The sequence below is a fragment of the Prionailurus viverrinus genome, chromosome A3, assembly GCF_022837055.1.
Source record: "Prionailurus viverrinus isolate Anna chromosome A3, UM_Priviv_1.0, whole genome shotgun sequence".
Lineage (NCBI taxonomy): Eukaryota > Metazoa > Chordata > Mammalia > Carnivora > Felidae > Prionailurus > Prionailurus viverrinus.
Window position 1 is genome coordinate 47,992,615 of NC_062563.1, and position 21,248 is coordinate 48,013,862.

At 50.8% G+C, this 21,248-nt stretch overlaps 2 protein-coding genes across 2 annotated transcripts; one reads left to right on the plus strand and one right to left on the minus strand.

The window, feature by feature from the left end:
* The first annotated feature begins 3,866 nt into the window (after positions 1 to 3,866).
* Positions 3,867 to 5,030, plus strand: SSTR4 (somatostatin receptor 4). Its single transcript, XM_047854090.1, has one exon. The coding sequence runs from the start codon at positions 3,867 to 3,869 to the stop codon at positions 5,028 to 5,030; it is 1,164 nt and encodes a 387-aa protein (XP_047710046.1).
* Positions 5,031 to 16,618: 11,588 nt separating this feature from the next.
* On the minus strand, positions 16,619 to 20,674 carry THBD (thrombomodulin). The gene has a single exon (XM_047854366.1). The coding sequence runs from the start codon at positions 20,538 to 20,540 to the stop codon at positions 18,528 to 18,530; it is 2,013 nt and encodes a 670-aa protein (XP_047710322.1). The 5' UTR covers positions 20,541 to 20,674; the 3' UTR covers positions 16,619 to 18,527.
* Between the last annotated feature and the right edge of the window lie 574 nt (positions 20,675 to 21,248).

The following is a 21,248-nucleotide window of genomic DNA, read 5'->3' on the forward strand; positions in this document are numbered from 1 at the left end:
TCTCAGGATGAGCTGAATATGACCTAGGTGCACATGTCCCTCCAGAGCCATCTCAGGAGGGGGTTCAGCCCTGTGAGTGCTCATTCTTTCAAGAATTCACTGTTGCGTGAGTGGTCCACACTTCAAATGCTTCTCTGATCCTTCCCTAAATATAGAAGTCTGGAAAGAGTATTTTTGGAAATGGTATGATTCCCTGCTCTTGGTCTTGGACACATAGACATTTCAATTTAATCTTCAATATCTCCTGGTGTTGTCAGTGAAATGCACACCTCACCTTTACCACTGCAAACCCTTTCCCTATGATGCTCTGGGGAGATGTGTGACAGCCCCTTAGAAGTTAATCTGGTGCTTCACAAACTTTATTTTCTGCCACTTAAAGTGGAAATTCAAAAGTTAAATTGGACAGCCCCCATAATTAGGGGATCCTTGTCCTGGTTTGCCTGGAAGAGTCAGATGTCATGCTGTTGGTCAGCACAACTGCTAATAGAGCTTCCTTTCACTCCCAGGAGAATCTGGTTTGAGCATAACCCATCATTAAGGTGTGAGTCAAAGCAGAATAAAGGTCAGGCTGTGTCTGCAAAGCTTGCTCTGTTTGGGTCATTTGCACAAAGTTGGAATAGAAGTAATGCTCTCCCTATGTGTCTTAGGATTGTTTTCAATACAGGTTAGATATAAAAACACTGTTAGTAGAAACTGATACATCTGACAATAAAACCTATAATAATAATTAATGGGGGAGTGTGTCAGTGGCCTCTACCACCCCCTTGACCCTTTACCCTCTGAAGGGAACTAACCAGTGGAACATCAGACAATAACATGGGGCCAAGCGGGAGCAGGCAGACCTTCTCTTTAGTCTCATCACACAGAGAGGGTTAGAAAAATAAATAACCTTGACAGCTGACACTCACTGAGTACTGATGACGGCCAGGTACTCCCCCAGTTACCATAGGTATGCCAAGGTAATGGGTCCTCATGACGCCTTACCAAATAATTACTACCATTACACCCATTTTCCAGATGTGGCAACAAAGGCACAAAGAGATGGAGGGACTTGCCCAAGGCTACATATCTGGGAGGAGGTGAAGCCGTATTTGAACCAGGCAGCCTAGTTTCAAGGTCAAGATACCACAGTGCCGAGCCTACCTGCCCTATGTGTACCTAGAAGGCACCAGTGTGCCCTCTCTGCTTGCTGCTGCAGCAGTCCTGGCACAAACATGCAGCTCTTGCTTGTGCTGTTCCAAATGCTCCAAAGGCTCTTTGTGTAAACCTCACAGACCTAGACCCCCAGGCCACCCTCTGTCAAGGTAAGGAAGCCATGCAGACCCCAACTCTGACCCTGACAGTTGGCTTATACACACTCCCAGCTTCTCCACCTCCTCAGATGACGGCCCTAGGCCTCCTCCAGGCACACAAGGCATACCTTATCATCACCCACTACATTCTGCTCCCCTGCCAGGCATCCAGTACTGCTGCCACTTTGCAGTTCATTCCCCAGGCCCCCAGCAGCATCTGCTCTGCCAGCTTCTCTCTCTGAAGTACACCTTCATCCTCACTATCATGCTCTTTGTCTCCTCCTTTGCCACCACCCTTCCCCTGTGATCCCAGGCACTTTCCAGTATGTTTCCAATGTGGGGCGGTGGTGAAAATATAAGCCTTCCAAGGCCTTGCACACAGTAGGCCATCATCCCATATAAGACAACATATGCAACCATGCTTCGCAGGGGACTCATACTCTCCACTAGCATTTGTTGAATGAATGAATGAATGCTCAGTCTCCCTGACTTCTGGACTCCAGAAATGCTGGGTTTGGGTGTCCCCAGTGCTACATGCAGCACACTCATAATGTGGGCTGTTTTCTAAAACCGCAGAAAACAGCAATACATATTTACCTTATTAAATGCTAGCTTGGTTTGCTGTGAATCGTATGTCTGCATGAGGGGAGAGAGGGCAGAGCCAGGAAAGGTTAGGAGAAAAACTCTCCAAAGTAGAGGTGGGAAAGATCCCAAGGGCTCACGTGTTAGGCAAGACACCAGGAAATATTCAGAGATGAGAGGGGGCTGGGCATTAAATGGACAGAGAGAATGATGGTAGAGGGGTATCCAGGCATGCAGAACAGCTGTGGGACACCTCCCCTATTGGGCCTCGAGGGGAATCATTTAAAGATTTCCCCCAGTGTCCAGGACTAAAAAGAAAAGCCCCTGTATTTCTCCCTCCACCCAAATCTTGGGTTTCTGTCACCCCCCCCAAACACCTGCACCCTAGAATGACAAAGCCACCATCTCTTTCCCCATAAGCATCTCTCCCTTAGAGACAATGAGGAAAATGAGAGCAGAGGAAAGAACAGACTAAGTTAAAGAGTGTCCATAAAGGGGAGGAGGGTTGCTAAGACAAATCTTTTATTATTAATTTTTTTTAAGACAAATCTTTTAAAGGAACTATTTGGGTGGCAGAAACTAGGGACAGAGATTAGACTCAGCCACTATGTTGCACAGGGGCTGATCACCAGTGCCTCCCCTCTCCCCCCCCCCCACCCCAAATCCTGGATAAATAGCAGTCAGACCTCTGACAGGTCACCTCTAGCTGGCCTTAATCATCCCGACAGCCTCCCCTCCGCAGCTGCTCCAGCCATCCAGCATAGGAGATGGGACCCCACCTCTGGCACCAGGTAGCCACTTCCAGATGCATCAAAGACATTTCAGGAGTGTGCTGAAGGGAGGCTCAAGGAGGCCACTGGCCTGCAGAGGTGGTGTTCCAAAGGGCCAGCATTTCCCTGCCGATTATCTTCCAAGACAAATCCCCACTTCACTAATTCTGCTGTGCCCTGTGCCTGACCAGTAGGGCCAGGGTTGTGAGACTGCCTGCTGGATCCCCAGACCCGGACTGTAGCCCAGAATCATCCAGCTCAAGGGTGTTAACATGCACTCTCTGGAGTTTGGGAGAAGGAGGGAATCCAGACCCGAACACCGACCTTTCCAGAGCACCCTTTCCCAGGCACCTTTCAGAGACCTCAGTGGAGACGCCTCAGAAGTCAGCCAGCTTGGCATAGGCTTTGCGGCGTCTGGCTCTGGGGCTAGCTGCCGCTGTCGGTGCTGCCCCGCGCGATGAGCATCGGACGCAAAGGCTGGCCTTCTTTTGTGGCATCTCTCCTCCTCTGTGGATCCTCCTCTGTGCCTCCTCCTCTGGCATCTCCGTTCCCGGCGCCCACCCACCTCCATCCTACAGAAATCTCACTGAAAAGGTCCTGGGATTTGCGATTGCGCGGAGTGAAGGGAGGGGGCGACTGGGACCCGGGCAGACCGGGAATTCACAGCGACGCCTTTGGGAGCTTCAGGTTCCGCTTCTAGGAAATGAGTTTAATGATGGGACAGACCCTGCAGGTCTTCGAGAAGATCATAGGGGCAGGGGGGCGCGGTGGACAGGAGGAGGATGTCAAGCGCCCGGCTAAGGGATCTGCACGCTCAGCATAGTCGCTACCACCCCAGGGCCGCGTTACCCAAACGGAGGACTCTGGGACCCCTAGCCCCGCGGCTGCAGAGGGCAGAGCAGGGGAGTGGGAGGCCAAAGGTCAGACAAGACAGGATCTGAGGTGAGCAGCTGAGGGGGCGGGAGGTCCATCTGGGGCTCTGGACGACCTGGGGTGGGGCTGGATCCCAGGCGGGGGCGCGGAGGTGGGCAGGCCGGGCGGGGCGCGCGGGCGCTGGGACTGGGGTGCGGAGGGCGCGCGGCGCGGGATTGGCGGGCGCTCCCCGCGGGGCCCACCGCAGGCTTTTCAGGCGGAGCAGGCAGAGGCGCACGCACCTGCACCGGAGTCCCAGGGCAAGTACTCTCCACCGCGCTCCCGCCGCCCCGGGCGGGCACCCCTGGGCATGAGCGCCCCCCCGACGCTGCCCCCAGAGGGCGAGGAAGAGCTCCAGACAACCTGGTCCCCTGCGGTCAACGCCAGCTGCGCCCCTGCTGAGGAGGAGGCAGCGGCGGGGACCGGGGATGCAGGGGCACCGGGCATGGTCGCCATCCAATGCATCTACGCGCTGGTGTGCTTGGTGGGCCTGGTGGGCAACGCCCTGGTCATCTTCGTGATCCTCCGCTACGCCAAGATGAAGACGGCCACCAACATCTACCTGCTCAACCTGGCCATCGCGGACGAGCTCTTCATGCTGAGCGTGCCCTTCGTGGCCTCGTCGGCCGCCCTGCGCCACTGGCCCTTCGGGTCTGTGCTGTGCCGCGCGGTGCTCAGTGTGGACGGCCTCAACATGTTCACCAGCGTCTTCTGTCTGACGGTGCTCAGCGTGGACCGCTACGTTGCCGTGGTGCACCCTCTGCGCGCCGCCACCTACCGGAGGCCCAGCGTGGCCAAGCTCATCAACTTGGGCGTGTGGCTGGCATCCTTGCTGGTCACCCTGCCCATCGCCATCTTCGCTGACACCAAACCGGCTCGGGGCGGCCAAGCTGTGGCCTGCAACCTGCATTGGCCTCACCCGGCCTGGTCGGCGGTCTTTGTGATCTATACTTTCCTGCTGGGCTTCCTGCTGCCCGTTCTGGCCATTGGCCTGTGCTACCTGCTCATCGTGGGCAAGATGCGGGCGGTGGCACTGCGGGCCGGCTGGCAGCAGCGCAGGCGCTCAGAAAAGAAGATCACGCGGCTGGTGCTGATGGTGGTAGCAGTCTTTGTGCTCTGCTGGATGCCTTTCTATGTGGTGCAGCTGCTAAACCTGTTTGTGACCAGCCTCGATGCCACAGTCAACCATGTGTCCCTCATCCTCAGCTACGCCAACAGCTGTGCCAACCCTATCCTCTATGGCTTCCTCTCAGACAACTTCCGCCGTTCCTTCCAGCGGGTTCTCTGCCTGCGCTGCTGCCTCTTGGATGTCACAGGTGGTGCTGAGGATGAGCCCCTGGACTACTATGCCACTGCTGTCAAGAGTAGAGGTGGGGCAGGATGGATATGCCCCCCACTCCCCTGTCAGCAGGAGCCCTTACGACCAGAACCCAGCCGCAAGCCGGTCCCTCTCACCAGGACCACCACCTTCTGAAGAACCCTTTCACCTCCTCCCCAGCCTGGCCACCTGTAAGGGAGTCTGTGCTACCCTGACACCCCAGCAGACTGCCAGTCCTAGATGCTCATCTAAGAGCCACCACCTGTTCCCACCACAGCCACAGCCACCTTTTCCCAGCAGTCTATGGGCCAGCCCCAAGAGCATCAAAGCTCCTTTCTTTTGTTCTGTCCTCAGGACTCTGGTTTCTAGGGGGGGCACCTCCATGGGGGTAGGACTCCTCTGACCACGTCCATGATGTTAATTATTCCTGGATCTCTGACTAGTTTCCAAGGGGTGGGAAGCAGGGGGATGCCAGGCAGGAATGGCCATCTGCATGTGACATGTTACAGAATCTCTGCCTTGGAGAGGGCTGTCCAGAGGGTGGAGGCAGCCTGTGCCCTTGCTCTCTGCAGACTCTGCCTGTGGTGGGGACATAGCATGTTCGAAAAGGGAAGGGAGGGGGGCGCCTGGGTGGCGCAGTCGGTTAAGCGTCCGACTTCAGCCAGGTCACGATCTCGCGGTCCGTGAGTTTGAGCCCCGCGTCAGGCTCTGGGGCTGATGGCTCAGAGCCTGGAGCCTGTTTCCGATTCTGTGTCTCCCTCTCTCTCTCTGCCCCTCCCCCGTTCATGCTCTGTCTCTCTCTGTCCCAAAAATAAATAAACGTTGAAAAAAATTTTTTTTTTGAAAAGGGAAGGGAGGAAGGAAGATGCCTCCGAGCACACCAGTGGCTTCCATTCCTGGGATCTTTTCTAACTGAAATTGATGCATGACAGCCTGGGGCACCTCCAGGCCCAGTGCCTGCTTGCAGTCAGAAATGTCACTCCAGTTTTCTGGGGCTAGCAGCAGGCTTCCTGTGAGTAGGAAAGGTTTGGAAAGTCATGATGTGGGATTTGTTATGAGGCACAAAACCAGGTCAGTAATGATAATAATAATAAAGCAGAAAGGATGAATCTCATCTAGCTCCTATGGTGTGATTTTTTGCCTTGACCCTTTGTCATGAGAACATGAGACCTCATTAAGTTGACCAGTTTATACTGCAGTGGTGAGTGGGAGGGAACTGGAGGTGGGAGGGAAGAGACCAGAGAATGCAGATGGAAATCAGCCCAGATTTTGGATAGAGGAGGCAGCTCTGTCACCCACTGTTTAAAAAAAAAAAAATCGCAATTCAGTAAAACACCAGCCAGATGTACATAATAAACATATCTAGGCTGAACATGGTAAACAGCTGTAACTTCTTGCCTAATGTTAACCCAAGGATAAATTAGCTTTTCCCAAAGGAAAAAGTCAGCTTATGAGAGCTTTAATCCTGTTTTCTGTGAATAAATCCTTGCAATGCTTCTGTAGGGGCCTGGAGTGAAAACATGCAATTAAACATATGTGAACAGCTGTGTGGGAGACTCCACCTGGCTGAGCAAAGCAAAACACCCTTCTGGGTTTGGCCGGCCCATCCCGGTGCAGAAAGGAAGATAATCAGGGAGGGAAGTGAGGACAGCTGGAGAGAGAGCCCCTCTACTCTTCAAATGGGGTCAGCCTTGCAGCTTCCTAGCAGGAGGGCTTCAAGAGAAAACACGAGGGACCTGCCAGCCTAGCAGAACTTGCCTGACTTGAGCCTTTTGAGGCAGCCAGCAGGCATCCCAAGGTGGGCACAGAGGGCTTCTAGGAGGCTAAAGAAGATTGAGGAGGGCAGAGCAAAGCCCAGGGAGATGCTCTGCTTCCACCATGGGCGGGGGCTCCTCTCTGAGGAGGAAACAGAACAGGGCTCTTCCCTGAAGTGTTAGAGCCAAAACCAGAGTCTTATTTGATATGAGCAGATGCCTGGTGTATGAGAACCAGGCAAGAGAGCTGACTTCTGGTCCTAGATATAAACATTGTGTGATTCAGGCAAGTGACTGAACTCTAGGGTCCTCAGAGTTCTGTCTGTAATATCACAAGGTCTTCCAATGTCGGCACAGTGTGACAGAGAACTAACCGTATGCTCTTTTCCATGTGGCTATAGAATCTAGCTTCTTCCCTACTGAATGAAAAACAAAAAGCCTTACCTACATTGTGTTTGGGCATATAAGCATTGGATTCTTACTCCTCTACATGGCCAGCCAGCAGTATAATCTGTAGGCGGTAATCAGTGTTGATCCAAATGTGTCTCATAGGGCTGGGTGGGTGAGGTAGAGATGAAGGCCATTAGGGTCTGCACATTGGGGTGGTCTACATCTGTCTGAGAGAGAAAATGTGTAGCCAATCTGTGTTGTATCCCAGAGACATGGCTGTGGTTTGGGAGCTCCTAACTAAGGTGCAAGAACCCCTTGAACTCACAAACATGTGTGCACATATGCACACACATGCATGCATGTAAACACACAGACATCAATTGTCCCAAACCTATCATACCCACTCGAGTTGCCTTGGGCATCTGGAGTAAGCCAGTGCTGGTGTTGACTGGCCTTGTGTAACCATAATTTCTTAGCAGTCTTTAAAACTTAATTATTTCTTTGTTCCCCAGTGCCTGGCAGCATGCAGCAGTGTGGTCACTGAGTAAATGTGGTGGAGGGGCCACTGGAAAAGATCTGACATGGGCATGGGCTGCTGGGCTTTTGCCCCCTCTTGGGTGGGGGGCTACAGTCCTTGTCTTCAGTGTCCAACAGTGATTCACACCAGGCCAACTCCCTGATGAGCAAGACAGAGCACTGACCAGGAGTCTTGGCAACACTGGGCTGGGCTGAGTATTTGAAAATGCAATGTTTTTAACTTGGTGATGGCTGAAGTAGAGGTAGCCTTAGGTGATGAAAGGAAAAATCCCTGAGAGGCAGGGGCCCTCCATCAGCCAAGCCAGCCAGCAGTGAATGCTATAATTTCTCTGAGCCACAGTTTCTCACATGAAATATGCACAAAGCAGGGTGTGGGTTTTGAGTTCTTCTCAGCTGTAAACTGCCTTTTCAAAAGCACTGAAGAGGCATGCTGAGGCAGTGGGAGGGTGAAAGACAGCATTCTTCTATGCTTAGTGCTTTCTCTATCCCTTGTTAAAAATTAGCATTAATGCTGCCCCTGACCTGGGAGTCATAAATCACACAGTGGAGGGGCAGGCTGGGGTGGAGAGTGTGCTGCTGGCCAGTGTCTTCCTCAGCTGCAGAGCCTTCTCACTTCTTGGCGATTAGCAACTCAGCACCCACAAAGTATCCCGGGAATTTGTTGGGGGACACATTTAGAGTCCACCAACAGTGGTAGTTAGCATCAACCCTGAGGCCTTTGTTAACAGCTGATTACATGAACCCCTCAGGTTCCTGAGCAGAAAATTTGCAGAATTTGTGAATTAAAGTCAGAGATGGAAGTATCTGGGGTCCTGAGAGCATTTCACATTACACATTTCACCTGACTCAGGGGTCAGCCATGAAGACATGCAGGCAGGCTGTGGCCTGAGTCCTGCTTCTACTGACCATAACAGCTTTTGGCTTCAAAGTGAATGAAAATATTTTTTACCTGGGCAGAAACAGCCTTCAGACACCCCTCAATCAGTGAACTGCTTTGCATTTTAAAGCTGTCTTTAACTTACTGTTCAGTGACAATCCAGGTATTTATTTTCTCCAGATGATTGTAAAATGGTATTTGAACATGACAGGTGATCACTCATTGGAATCCTTGCCCAACCTGTCAGCTCTATGTCATTGAACAAAGATGCATACTATTTTCATTTTTTCTTTAAATTCTTGGCTTCACTCTCATTAAAAACAGCATACCTAGAACTCCTTAGGTGCCGAAGGCTGATATCAAAGGAAAAAAACCAAAAAACAAATGTATGTTTCTGCTGTGCTATTCAGAAACCAGACATGGAAGACTGACCAGTGGCTAGGCAAATTCCTATAAATTTGGGTTTTGAAGCTCTTCTCTGACACCCCTGTCTCTCACCACCCCTTACCCAAAGCATGTGACAGAAAAGCTTCAGGTTCCTTAAGCACAAATATCAGAGTGCTAAGGCACTGTCCTTGAAGCTCTGCTTTGTGGAAGTGTGTGCTGGGAGTGTGCATCAGACAGCATGCTGAGTGCTGCTTCTGGCAGCTTTGAGGTAAGATGGGGAGTCTCCACAGAGAGCACCCCTGTCCTCATGAAGCTTGGAGCTTAGAGGCAAAAGATGAGCCTTCATCAGAGAACCACAGAAATGATGGTACAATTTTAAGCTAAAATAAGAACTGGTTTCTATGAGATGATATACTAAGAGAACCTGACATCGTCATAGGGTAGGTTTCCCCCGGAAGGTTGCTGGAGATGACATCCTCATAAAGATGAGTGGGAATCAGCCAGGAGAAGAAGGGGTGGAGTGGAAAGTGCAAAGGGCTCAAGGCACAGCATGTGCAAAGGACCTGTGATGGTAAGCACTGAAGATGCCAAAGATGACTGGAACAGAGGACGGATGATGCCCAGTCAGCAACAGGCACTAGGAGACAGACCAGCAGTGCCTCATAAGTCCCCTTGAGGATTTAGGACCATGCCACATCACAGCAGTGGCAGACTTTAATGAGAGGGTCAGGTCAACCTGGCAAAGAAACCCATCAAGGAGTCTTGAGTCCTTGTAAAGTTTGGGCACTTGTGCCCTCCATTTTTCAGTGCGAGGCTGGCAGGTGGAACGTGTTCTTTCCATTTCGACAGTCATCAACTTTTTTCAACAGAAAGGCAGAGTTCCCAATCATATGAATGGATTGGCCCAGGAGGGGCACCTTTGAAAGTGGGGGAGAACTAATGTTAAAAAAATCCAAGATCATTAACTGAATCACTCAGAATGGAAGTACTGACTTGGTTAAAACAAAAACCTTTGGCTTTCTATTAGCGAAAGACACTGTGGGTACCCACTGATGCCACATAGAAGTGTGGTGCCTGAGTCTAGATGGGCTGCCTGAGGTCAACGCTGGCACAATGCAGATGTTCAGTGGCCTGGAAAGAATAGACTTGGGGACACACAGACCAGGGAGAGAGAATCCACATACCAGCCTAGTGGGACCGCAGGAAAAGCTCTGTGGCCCCTGGAGAAAGGCCAAAATGACAGTATCTACCCCCTGATTGTGCAGGGGACTGGCCCAGAAGAAGGCTAAACATTCAGAGAGTGACCAAATGACAGAGAAGGAAAACAACAAGGTCGATGCAGAGAATTGGCATGTTTTGTTGTATCTTTTGATGTTTTTAAATTTTTTTAATTTTTATTTTATTGTTGTTGTGGTTGTTGTTATTCTAGACAGAGAGAGAGAAAGCAAAAGAGTGCAAACGGGGCAAAAGGGCAGAGGGAGAGAGAGACTCTCAAGCAGGCTCCCTGCTCAGCATGGAGCCCGACTCGGGGCTGGATCCCACAACTCTGGGATCATGATCTGAGCTGAAATCAAGAGTCAGATGATCAACCGACTGAGCCAGCCCAGCACACTGGTGTTTTTTTAAATCAGGATTTCTTTAGCCTGTGATTTATTTTCAATCTATTTTTATTGAAGTATAATTTACATAAGGCAAAGCTCACTCCTTCTAGGTGCTCAGTGCTATGAATTTTGACAAACCTACACAGTTACGTTATTTAACTGCCACTGCCACCCCAAGTTAAGATGGGGACTGTTGTTGTCACCAAGCATTTTCCTCATGGCCGTGACACATGCCTTGAGAGGGCAGGTTGCCAATAGCATGGAGGACATGAGGGGATCAGATCTGGGGCAATGTGATCCCTAAATTGAGGGAGGCCCTCCACCCGATACTATTTCCTGAGCTCCTTTACACAGGCAGGGATACCTCAGGAAACAATACTCAGGAAACGTTGCCCTTTCAACCTCCCATATCTGAAAAGAACCACCCTGGGCTCCAGAAATCCCTCACCCACAACCATGGGCTTGAGTATGTCTCTGGGCAAGGTGCCAGCTTCTTGATGACCTCATAGGCTTTTACTCTGAGCTCTGGAGAAAGAGCACGGCTTTCCCTCCAAGCCAGGGGTTCGGACTCCCTCCAAAGCCTTGCAGAAGCTTCATTTCCATTGATCTCAGGCCCACAGGCTTGCTGCTGGGTAGCTCTGTGTTTACTGAAGCCTTGTCCTGAGCTCTGGACATTCAGACAAATGAAACAGAGAGGGCAGGATTTACTCCGGGCCCTTCTCAGACTTCCCTTTCTTGTCGTGTTACTATTAGACTTATGAAGCCCCACCTTTAGGAGAAGGGCAAAAATGTTTGAAGAAAGAAAGGAATCACATTCTGGCAAAGAATCACCAAAAGTGTCACTTTTGGATTCAGTCATTATTTCAAGACAACTTTAACAGTATGTGCCCCTATTACAGGCAAGATGGTGTGCAAAGTTCTAGTTCCCCAGAGTCCGTGGGAGTCGTGGGCCCCTGTTCTCAAGGAATTAAATGGAATTGAGGTGGAAAGCAGAAGGAAGAGGGGGAGGATTCAGGATACTGTTGCAAAGCCCTTCTTCCTCACTGGGTGGCTGAAGGAAGGTCTGCTGGGGTCCTACAGCCCATGAATATGCAATTGAGGTCAGCCTCAGTGTGAAGCCAGAAGAAAGATTCCAGAAGGACAACAGAGAGAAGTTGCCACATGTCCAATATGCGGAGGGGAAGAAGGATAATCAGTCATGGGATAAAATCAGTCGTGATATGTCCCATTAAAAAAATAATAATAAAAGATTTATTTCAGACAGAAAGTCAGAAAAGTATTTGGCCTATGGCCTGGGTGTGGGGGGCATTATCATTATGGACCCCAGTTTGGAATCTCAGTGTTTATCACTGGATCCTAAAACCCTTCTGTGGCTAGCTCCCCTGTTTCCTGTGGGTGTGACTTTGAATTAACGCATCCCCCAGGGTTCTTTTGTCTTTCATAATCACACTTTCTAAACAAGCTGAGAAGGATTTTGATTCTGTTAGAATCTGATGTTAAAAAAATATTTCTTTTCTCTTGTGAGAGGAAATTGGTTGTTTGCCTACATCTGAACCTACTGACCAAGACAAAAAGGGGGTGGGGACGGTGGAGAAGGACTTTCTCAAAACAAAAAGAGATAATGCTGAATCTGGGCACACATTCTGAAAACGAAAGGAAGAGTCAGGCATTGCTTGTATTATTTTATGAAGAAGCGCCTGCAAAGGTCAGAGGATATGTTTTCAAATGAGCTTGGGTACCCCCCCACCGAGTCTTGACCATGATGAAAATGTGCTTTCATATGTTCTTTGTAACATTAGTTTTCCCTGAAGATGTGAAATAATAATCAACCCCTATTTAACATGAGACCAACAGAAGCCTGCAGAGAGCATGACCCTTCTTCTGTCACCTGGCCCTCCACATCCAGAATGGCAGACCCAGGGGCCCAGGAATGGGATTGGCACAGCAGGTGGTTGGCACAAGGGGTAGGAGGCAGCAGTGCCCTGATTTCCCTTTGCACACACCTTCCTTACTTCTTTATTGCACCCTCAAGCCCCACCCCCGAAATTGTGGAGCAGGGGATTCACCATCTAGCTTTTTTGTGTCTTTGCGCATCCCTGGTGGGCTGCCAGAAATTTGGGCAGCACAAGTCCAGAACACAAGGCAAATGAGCAGGGCACTGGGAGACCTAGGAGCCGGATTTCATTGAAACTTGTTTGCTGAAGGTTAAGAGAGTCGGGCTGTCTGGTTGAAGCTCAGAAAAGTTCATCCTTGTGATTCAATCATGAAAACACAGGATTCTTGGTGCGGAGAGACCCTGAAGAGGTCGAGGGAGGGTTAGCGAGTGTCATCTGGTGTGTGTAGACAACTCCAGTGGCATGCAGGGGAGTGGCCTAAGCGACCTCTCTGGTGTGACCAGGATGATCTATGTATTGATGATGGTGGTAGTTCCCAGAATGCATGTATTCTTCAGGACTTACAGATTGGGTCACCAAAAAGGGTGAATTTTAATGTATGCCAATTATGTTGTGGTTTTCTTTTTCTTAAAAAAAGAGATAAAATAAAATGCACTGGCCACCATTTGGCCCAAGCCTGCTCTTCTTGCGACCTGTGGTCTTAATGGCGAAAACTTTCCAGGTCTCCAGATTTTAATTCTGGTGGCACCCTAATCAGTGATCAAATACCACTTAGGTCCTTAGGAGCTTAGGTTCTTCTTTGTCCCCACAGAGAAGGACAAAGATGAGCAAACATGCCTGTATTTTTCCGAAGTCCCCTCACTTTGGTGGATGAGACTGCCTTCCCTCAGATGCAGGTGGCAGCTGTCAGTGTTTCTGAGTCGGCAGTCTCCCATATGCGGCAGGCCCCTGGGAACTCAATCAGGAAGACGAATCACAGAAGAAATCTGTTTAGGTGTCCACACCCACCAGCCCCCTTGCAGTCCCCAGTGGGGCAGATGGTTGATAGAGTTAAAAGATTTGCCCAGAGTCACCCTTCAAGAATCTGTGGACATCTGGGGCTATCACTTTCAACTCATGATTCCTCTCTCTTTTGCAAGTTCCTCCTCTTTGGTGTTGCTACATTTGAAGGCCCTGTGTAGCAGGTGAGGGTGAAGGTGCGGGTAGTGCTGCCTTTCCCACAGCTCCAGGGTCTTCCTGGGCTGAGACACTTTTGGGCCCTGAGAAAGCAAGCTTTGGGGTGTGTTCTCTCCTTCTCTGTGGCCTCCCTGGGAGCACAATGGAGGGGATCTCTGAACCCCTATGCTTTGATGGGATTAGTGAGCAGGGAAAATAGAACTTGGAAGCAGGATTTTACAGCTCCCAAGGGGCTGCTTCTCACTCTGCAAACATATCCCTCCTTAAGGAATCCCCACATTCCACCATGATGCTTCCTCTAGAGGGGGCAGCAACCCTTCCAAGTGACTGCACCTTGCCTGGAAAGAGTACTTTCCACTCTCTGCACCACCCTGAATTTGCTCCCAAGACATTTGAGATCTCAACATAATCATTTTTAATCCACTTATGCATCTACTAATTTATTGGCAAATATACAAACATTTATTGGGCACCTGCTGTGTGTCAGAACCTGTGCTAACTCACTTCATTTAATGTTCATGGAAACCCTGTGGAGTGGCTGTGCTAGTACCCCATTTTACCACCTTATAGGGGTTGCATGGTATCCATGGTCATGTGACAACCACATATCAGGTTGGGATTCAAACCCAGGTGTATATGACACCCACAACTCATGTTTGCTCTGGTGGATGCTTACAAGGGAAACTGTGCAGGTGTCTGCCTATGGGGGCGTGTAAATAAGTCTACAAGTAGCTGTTATTATCCCAACCAATTTTAGTACAGAAATTGAATACCAATATGCTCTTAATAAAACTCGAGTGACATGAGATGCCTGGGAGGCTCAGTCGGGTAAGCGTCTGACTTTTGGTTTCAGCTCAGGTCATGATCTCATGATTCATGGGGTCCAGCCCTGCACTGGGCTCTGCACTGACAGTATGTGGAGCTCTCCCTCTGTCTCTGCCCCTGCCCCACTCATGCTTTTCTCTCTCTCTCTCTCTCTCTCTCTCTCTCTCTTCTTGTCTCAAAATAAATAAATAAACTTAAAAAAAACTTGAGTGACATACTTGCTTCTGGTATAGAATTTCCCATCTGTAAGCTGACCTGGAGTCCCCTCACCCCATCCTTCTCCCCCCTTACCTCTCCATTCTACCTCTTCAGTTCCATCTTGGTGATCTTCCACCTTGTTCATCATGCTTCATGCCCTGCCCTCTGCTAAGACTCTTTCCTACAAGGGCCTTTGCACATGCTGTTCCTTCACCCAGACTGCTTTCTTCTCCACTCTCCATTTGTCCAACCCCTGCTCCTCCTTCACATCTAGTGTTAAGGATCAAAGACACCTTATTTACTCCTGCAACCTAATTCCCACTCTCCTATTGTGCTGAAGTTCTCCTCCTAGCTCCTACTACTGTCTCTAAGTTAAATACAGTTTGGGAGCAATTTGTTTTATATGTACCTCCCCCATGGGAATGTAAGCTTCTTAAGGCAGGGCTTGTTAACATGACAGTCACCAAACCAGGCACAGAGTACGTGCTCAATAAATATTTGCCAAAATAGTCTAACAAAGGGGCTAGAGCTGAGGAGGGGAGAAATGCCATTTCACTCATAAAATCAAATTCTGAGTTATCTAGAAGTATGACCTTGGCCTTCTTCCCCAGGCCCTACAAGTTGTGGCACATCATCAGCAACCATGTACCAGTTGCTGAGATTTGGAGTTCTCCCTCAGACCTGAATATCCAATAATGTGAACACAGAGTGAGACCATATAAGATGACCCACAGCCCCTGTTTCATAAGGTTTACTCTGATTCTAAATGCTGGGGAATTGTTCTTGCAGCTGACTGATTTGCTTATGACCCTGGCATCTTTCTCGGAGTGAGTCTGTGGTTTCCCAGTTGTTTTGAGAATCTCAAGTTCAGACGAGTCCTATAAGCAGGGATGCTGATCTCCCACTGGACAGGGAATGAGGAGGATAGGGAGGAACTAGGACCCCACCTTATTAGTGCCCTGGGCTCCAAGATGCCCCAGTAAGGGTTTTTGGCTCTGAGTCTTAGAAGTGTGTTTTGGTCTTCTTATATTCCTTAAGAAAAGTCCCCTCCTTTGGAGGAGGAAACGCTAAAGCAATAAGCCTTAAGTCAATTTGCTGGCTACTTGGAAGCAAACCCTTTCGAAAAATGGAAGTCCAGTAGTAAGGACAAATTTGTAAGGTATCACTCTCTCCTCTTGACCCCCAGCACAATTCATGTGTACCAGCTTTGCCTGCACACATCAAGTTTTTCCTTCATATGTGCCTCCTACTGAATTTGGTTTTCTGCTAGCCTACCAAACTCCTAAGGGCAACATTGCTCAAATGTGTTATCTCGGGAGGGCACTGTGCATAGTAGCCACACCCCAAAGCTGTCAGCTTCATCCAGGATGGATGTTGAAATCTCCAACTTCATCTTCACAACTGTAACTATTCAGATGAGCGCTAGGAAATACAGCATTATCCAGATGTCTAAAAATACGTGAATATTTGATCAAACTCCATTCCCTTCCAACTTCTGTTTTATGAAAATCTTCAGAGCACTGCATATAAAATTTAGCCAGTGCCACCATGTGAGGAAAAGAGGCCCAGGAAAAGACAATGTTTCTAATCTCCAACAGAAATAAGAATGGCTTAATACTGCATGAGACCTTGGTATGTGGAAATGATGGTTTGAATTTGAGTCACAGACTGAGACCCCTCATGACTGTTGTGTTTACATATCTCAGAGGGCAGATAATGCCAAACCATTCACAGGAAGGACACAAGCTGGGATTCTAGAGATGCCCCAAGAACTGTTTCTTTAACTCATCCCAACAAATAATCCTATAATGTGTTTCAAAACACATAGACACAAGTCCTGTGTATGAAGTTGTTATGGTTACAGAGAGAAACATAAATATTTGTGCACACAGACATAACATGAAGTCCTCCTACAGGGAAAACAATCTCCTCTGGAGAGAACTTTGAAGTCAGAGATGGTGCCTTGAGCAGATGGAACTAGTGATAGGGTGTGGAGCAGCCTTTAAATGCATGGCATGGAGTTTGCATTGTTTGTGAGCCCTGTTTAATGACAAAATGAGGCGGTTGGGGAAGCCTAGGTGAACAGAAACAAAACCCAAGAGCACACTGTTATTTGTTTATTTTCTACATGTGATATCATAAGCAAGAGTTTTGCCTGTGTTCTAGTTTGTCTCCAATAAATAAATAACTATGTACAAATGTGCCGAGTTTACAAAATAGAGGAACATCTTTGTATTACAAAAGATACACTCGTATGATACATTTTCCCCAAACAGTGAAACATGATTTCGATTTCAGATTTCGATTTCGTTCCTAGCTTAGTTGAACCAACAACCCTGTGTAGCAATGTCTAAAGGTGTGTACCTAGTCTTTTCTATCAGAAAGCAAAGCTATAAATGGAAAATTCCTCAGTTTCTTGAGAATATAGGCCCTGACTTGGCCTGCTACTTATTACTGATCCACATTTAATGTATTCCAGAAAGTTGGAAGCTGTCTGAAACAGTTCTCAAACTATACTGGGCAGACCCCTGCAGATCTTGTTAAAATATAGATTCTCATGCAGCCCAAGTTTCTGCATTTCTAACCAACTGCCAGAGGCAGGCAGCTCCTAACTCTTGTCCAGCGACCATGTTCTAAGTGGCCAGAGTGAGAAGGCTTCTTCGAAGTCGGAGAAATTCTTAAGGGCTTGATCAAGGTGAGGTCCTAATTGAGCATCCTCCAGGCTCCATTCCCAAGCTCCCAAATTCCCCACCCCCACTCCCTACAAGGCCAGCAGAACTGGTTTTATTTTGGAGCACAAATTACTAGAAGAGTAAAACTCAAAATGGTAACTGGCATGAACTGTGCAGCTCATAATTTTCTTAAACTGTCTCGTGGGAGATCCTTCATTCCCTTCTCAATCTAGAGCTATCACGAGAGCATTTTCAACATTGTCAAAAATAACCAGTAACAACAACAACAACAGCAATTGTAATAAGGGGAAAAAGAAACGGCATAAGGAGCAATAAAGACCTTTTGGTTCAAATGAAAAGTGACAACAATAAAACCCAGGCTCACTGTTTAAAAAGTTAAAAACAAACAAACAAACAAACATCCCTTAGCTTGAATTTCTATGACAGTCCAGCAAACATTAGTTAAATGAGTGTCTCTCACATCTTAACTTTTGTTAAAATGATATTGTTCTGGAAGTCTGAAGTTTCAGGATAAATTAGCAAATCTGCTTCAAGACCAAATGGATTCCCAACCATCCTTGTTTGTAGTGTTTCTGTTTCTGTGTCACGGAGGAGTTTTGCCTAGGCAGACATGGAAGGGTAGAAGCAGGGTCTAGGGTAGGGTGGGAGACTCCAGGTGGGTTGGCTGAGTTCCAGGTAGGGGAAATTTGGGAGAAAATGAATAGGGAACTGGGGCTTGGCTTTATCAAGGTGAGCCCACCAAAAAAACCTACCAAGATAGTTTTACTGCCACCTGAAGAGTGGAAGTACATAAATATACAAAAAGGGAAGGGGGAAGCAAGGAAGGGAGAAAGAGCAGAAGGGATATAAAGTGGGTATTGGACACATACAGGTAGGGAAAAATGCAAAAGCAAAAAATAACAAAATAACAAAACTATCCTAAATACTTAAAAAATAAATATCTTCGTCATTACTGACACCTCGATTACACTCACTAGTCCACAGGATCACAGTCTGCCCCATAGACTGCCAACCAACAATGCTCACCCCTCCTGTGCCCCTTGGTGAGGGCATGGGACACTCTATAGTCTGTGTCTTCATTGCCATCTCTGCCCAGTTGCCCAATGACGTGTGGAAGTGGCTGGGGCGCATACTCCTTCCAACCCCCACCCCTCCCCAGCAGTGTGCAGAATCAGCAAAAGGGGCGGGGAGGGTATTCTCCAGTTCCGATGCCAGTTAAAGTGCTTTGGGTTAGGTGGCCAAGGAGTAAGGCTGGGGCAGGGGAGAGGCACAGGAGGGAGGGAAGGCCTAGCCAACACCAGGGTCCAGGGAGGCAGCCCCTCAGAGCTTCTGAGGCGTCCGCTCGGTTCGCACTTGCTGCAGCACCACCTCCTTGGCTGGGGACCCACACTTGTACTCCAGCTCTGCCCGAGTGGTGCCTTGCTTCTTGCGCAGGTGGCACAAGAGCGCCAAAAGAGCTACAACCAGAGATAGGCTGGCGATGGAGATGCCGATGAGCACTCCAGAATGCAGGGGCCCTACCGGCGAGGGGATGGAGGTGGTGCTAGGAGTCGGGCTGATCGGGGGCTCCCCAGAGCCACTGTCACTGTCACTGTCATTGTCACCGTTTATCTTGGGGTCACAGTCAGTGGCAACCTGGCCGGCAAAGGGCGAGTCAGGCCCGCAGATGCACTCGTACGTGCCAGGGAGGTTGCGGCACGCATCGGGGCAGTCTCCATTCTCACACTCATCGATGTCCGTGCAAATGTAGCCATCGTCCAGGATGTAGCCATCAGGGCACTGGCAGGAATCCGGGTTGTTGGGGTCGCAGTCAGCTGGGCATGTAGTCTGGTTGCAGAACATCTGGCACCTGTGCGGGTCCTGAGGGCTAGGTACGAAGCCCTCGGCGCAGATGCAGCGATAGTCATTTTGGCCCACGGACTGGCACTGGTACTCACAGTTACTCCCGAAGCACGGGTCCACGGGCTCCACGCATTCGCCGTCCACCATGTCGTAGCCCGGGTAGCAGTGGCAAGTGAAGGCGCCCTGCGTATTAACACAGAGCTGCGGGCAGGGACTGGGCATCTGGATACAGTCGTCCACGTCCTCGCACCGGTGCTGGTCTGCAGCCAGCTGGTAGCCGGTCTCACACATGCACGAGTAGGAACCAGGCACGTCCGGGCTGGGAATGCAGAAATGCTCGCAGAGTTCGTAGCAGGACTGCTCCTCAGGCGCGGCGGCGCAGGAGCGCCCGTCCGCCTGCAGGGCGGCGTCAGCTGGGCAGAGGCAGTGCGACATCCCGGCGCTCCGGTTGCAAGTGTGCTCGCAGCCGCCGTTCTCCACGCTGCATTCCCAGGCGCCAGGCGCTTCCCGGCCCCAGCGCGCCTCGGCCTCTCCCCGCGGCGCCACGCACTCCAGCTCCACTCCGAAGGGCTCTACAGCGGCGGAGCTACCCACCGGCAGCGCCTGGAAGTCAGCGCCAAGGGCCCGGAACGGGGTGCTATAGGTAATCGCTACACCGGCGGCCGCCACCGCGCCAGAGTCCACGAGCAGGGGCCTGCAGGAGGCTGCGAAGTGGAACTCGCAGAAGAAACCGTCGGCCTCCGCGTCGCACTGCTGCTCCTCCCAGGCCGGCTCGCCGGATGCTAGGGCCCCGGCCTCTGAGACTGCGACGCACAGGGGACCGCAGAGAGGCGCCCTGTCGACGTGGAGCCGCGCCCACCTGCTGTAGCTGGTGCGGTTGTCTCCTGTAACCCACTGGAAGCCGCGCAAGGGCCCGAGTTGCTCGGGGTCGTCGCAGCCGTGCTGGAGCTGCAAGCCGATCCAGAGGCGCGGGCTGTCGCCGCTGTCGCCGCTCAGTAGCAGGGAAATGACATCAGCCGCCACTGAGGAACGCACGGTCATCAGGTGGCCCCCCAGCTGCTCGCAGGCCTGGCTGGCGGCGGGGAAGGTCGCGGGGCCGGGGAAGAGCGCGAAGCAGTCGTGCTCCACGCACTGGCTGCCGCGTGGCTGCGGCCCTGGAGGTGAGGAGAGCCCCAGGCCAGCGGGGGCCAGAACACCGAGGAGCAGGACCCGAAGCATGCTGTCCCGGCACGCCTTGTGCAGGCGCCGGGGAGAGCGCAAGCGCCGCGACGGGGCCCAAGTCCGATCCGGGCTGAGAGGCGCAGGGCGCTGCTGGCGACAGCCGCTTGCGTTGGTCCCAGCCCAGACGCGTCCAGCCGCGGCGCGCAGCCCTGCAGAGGCAGCCTCTGACATGCCGGCGGGCCGGGGCCCGGGTTTATAAGTGCGTGGCCCTCCCTCCTGAACGTTCGGGAAAAGGAAGGAAGTGCCTAGTGGGAAGGGCTGATGCTGCATTCTCGGATTACTGGGTTCTTCGGGAGACTTGTGCCCGCCCTCGCTCCTGGGATCACCTCGCGGAGATGAGTAAACCCGGCGGGGGAGCTGGGAGGTCCCCGGACTGGACCGCCAGGCGCAGGCGCCACGGGAAGACAGCACCTCTGTCAGCTACACTCAGTGTCCGCCCCCGCCACTAGGGCCCTCAGGCTCGCAGTTCGGGGGGGGGGGGGTCTTAATCCGCAGCCCCTCCTAATCTCTTGCTCCTGTTTCTTTTTCTTATAAATGTATTGTTACTACCGATTTCAAAGGAAGCCTGGATTGCAGAACCTTGGGAAGTGGAGACGGGGGAGCAGGATTTTGAATGAGGGGTGGGGGGAAGTAATGCCCTGGACCTGTAAGTCTCTAGAGGGAGGTGCCCGCCAAGAAGAGGATTTCGGGAGGAACTGCCAAGAGCGTGGACATCCCTGAAGACACGATCGGTAGAAGAGAACTGGACTCCGCCCCGGGCGCCTAGAGCAGGAGACCGGTGCGCTCGGCCCCAGGGGACAGAGGGTGTGGCTGGTGCGAGGATAGGCAGAGGGGGAAGACTGGGGTAACACAAGCACTCCCGCGCACAAGCCAGGACCCACGGGTCCCTGAGCGCGAGCTGCCTGGCTGGATCTCATCTCGTCGCGTGGGAAAGTCGCGAGGATACTGTCAGGGTTCCAAGGTCTTGTCACACTTCAG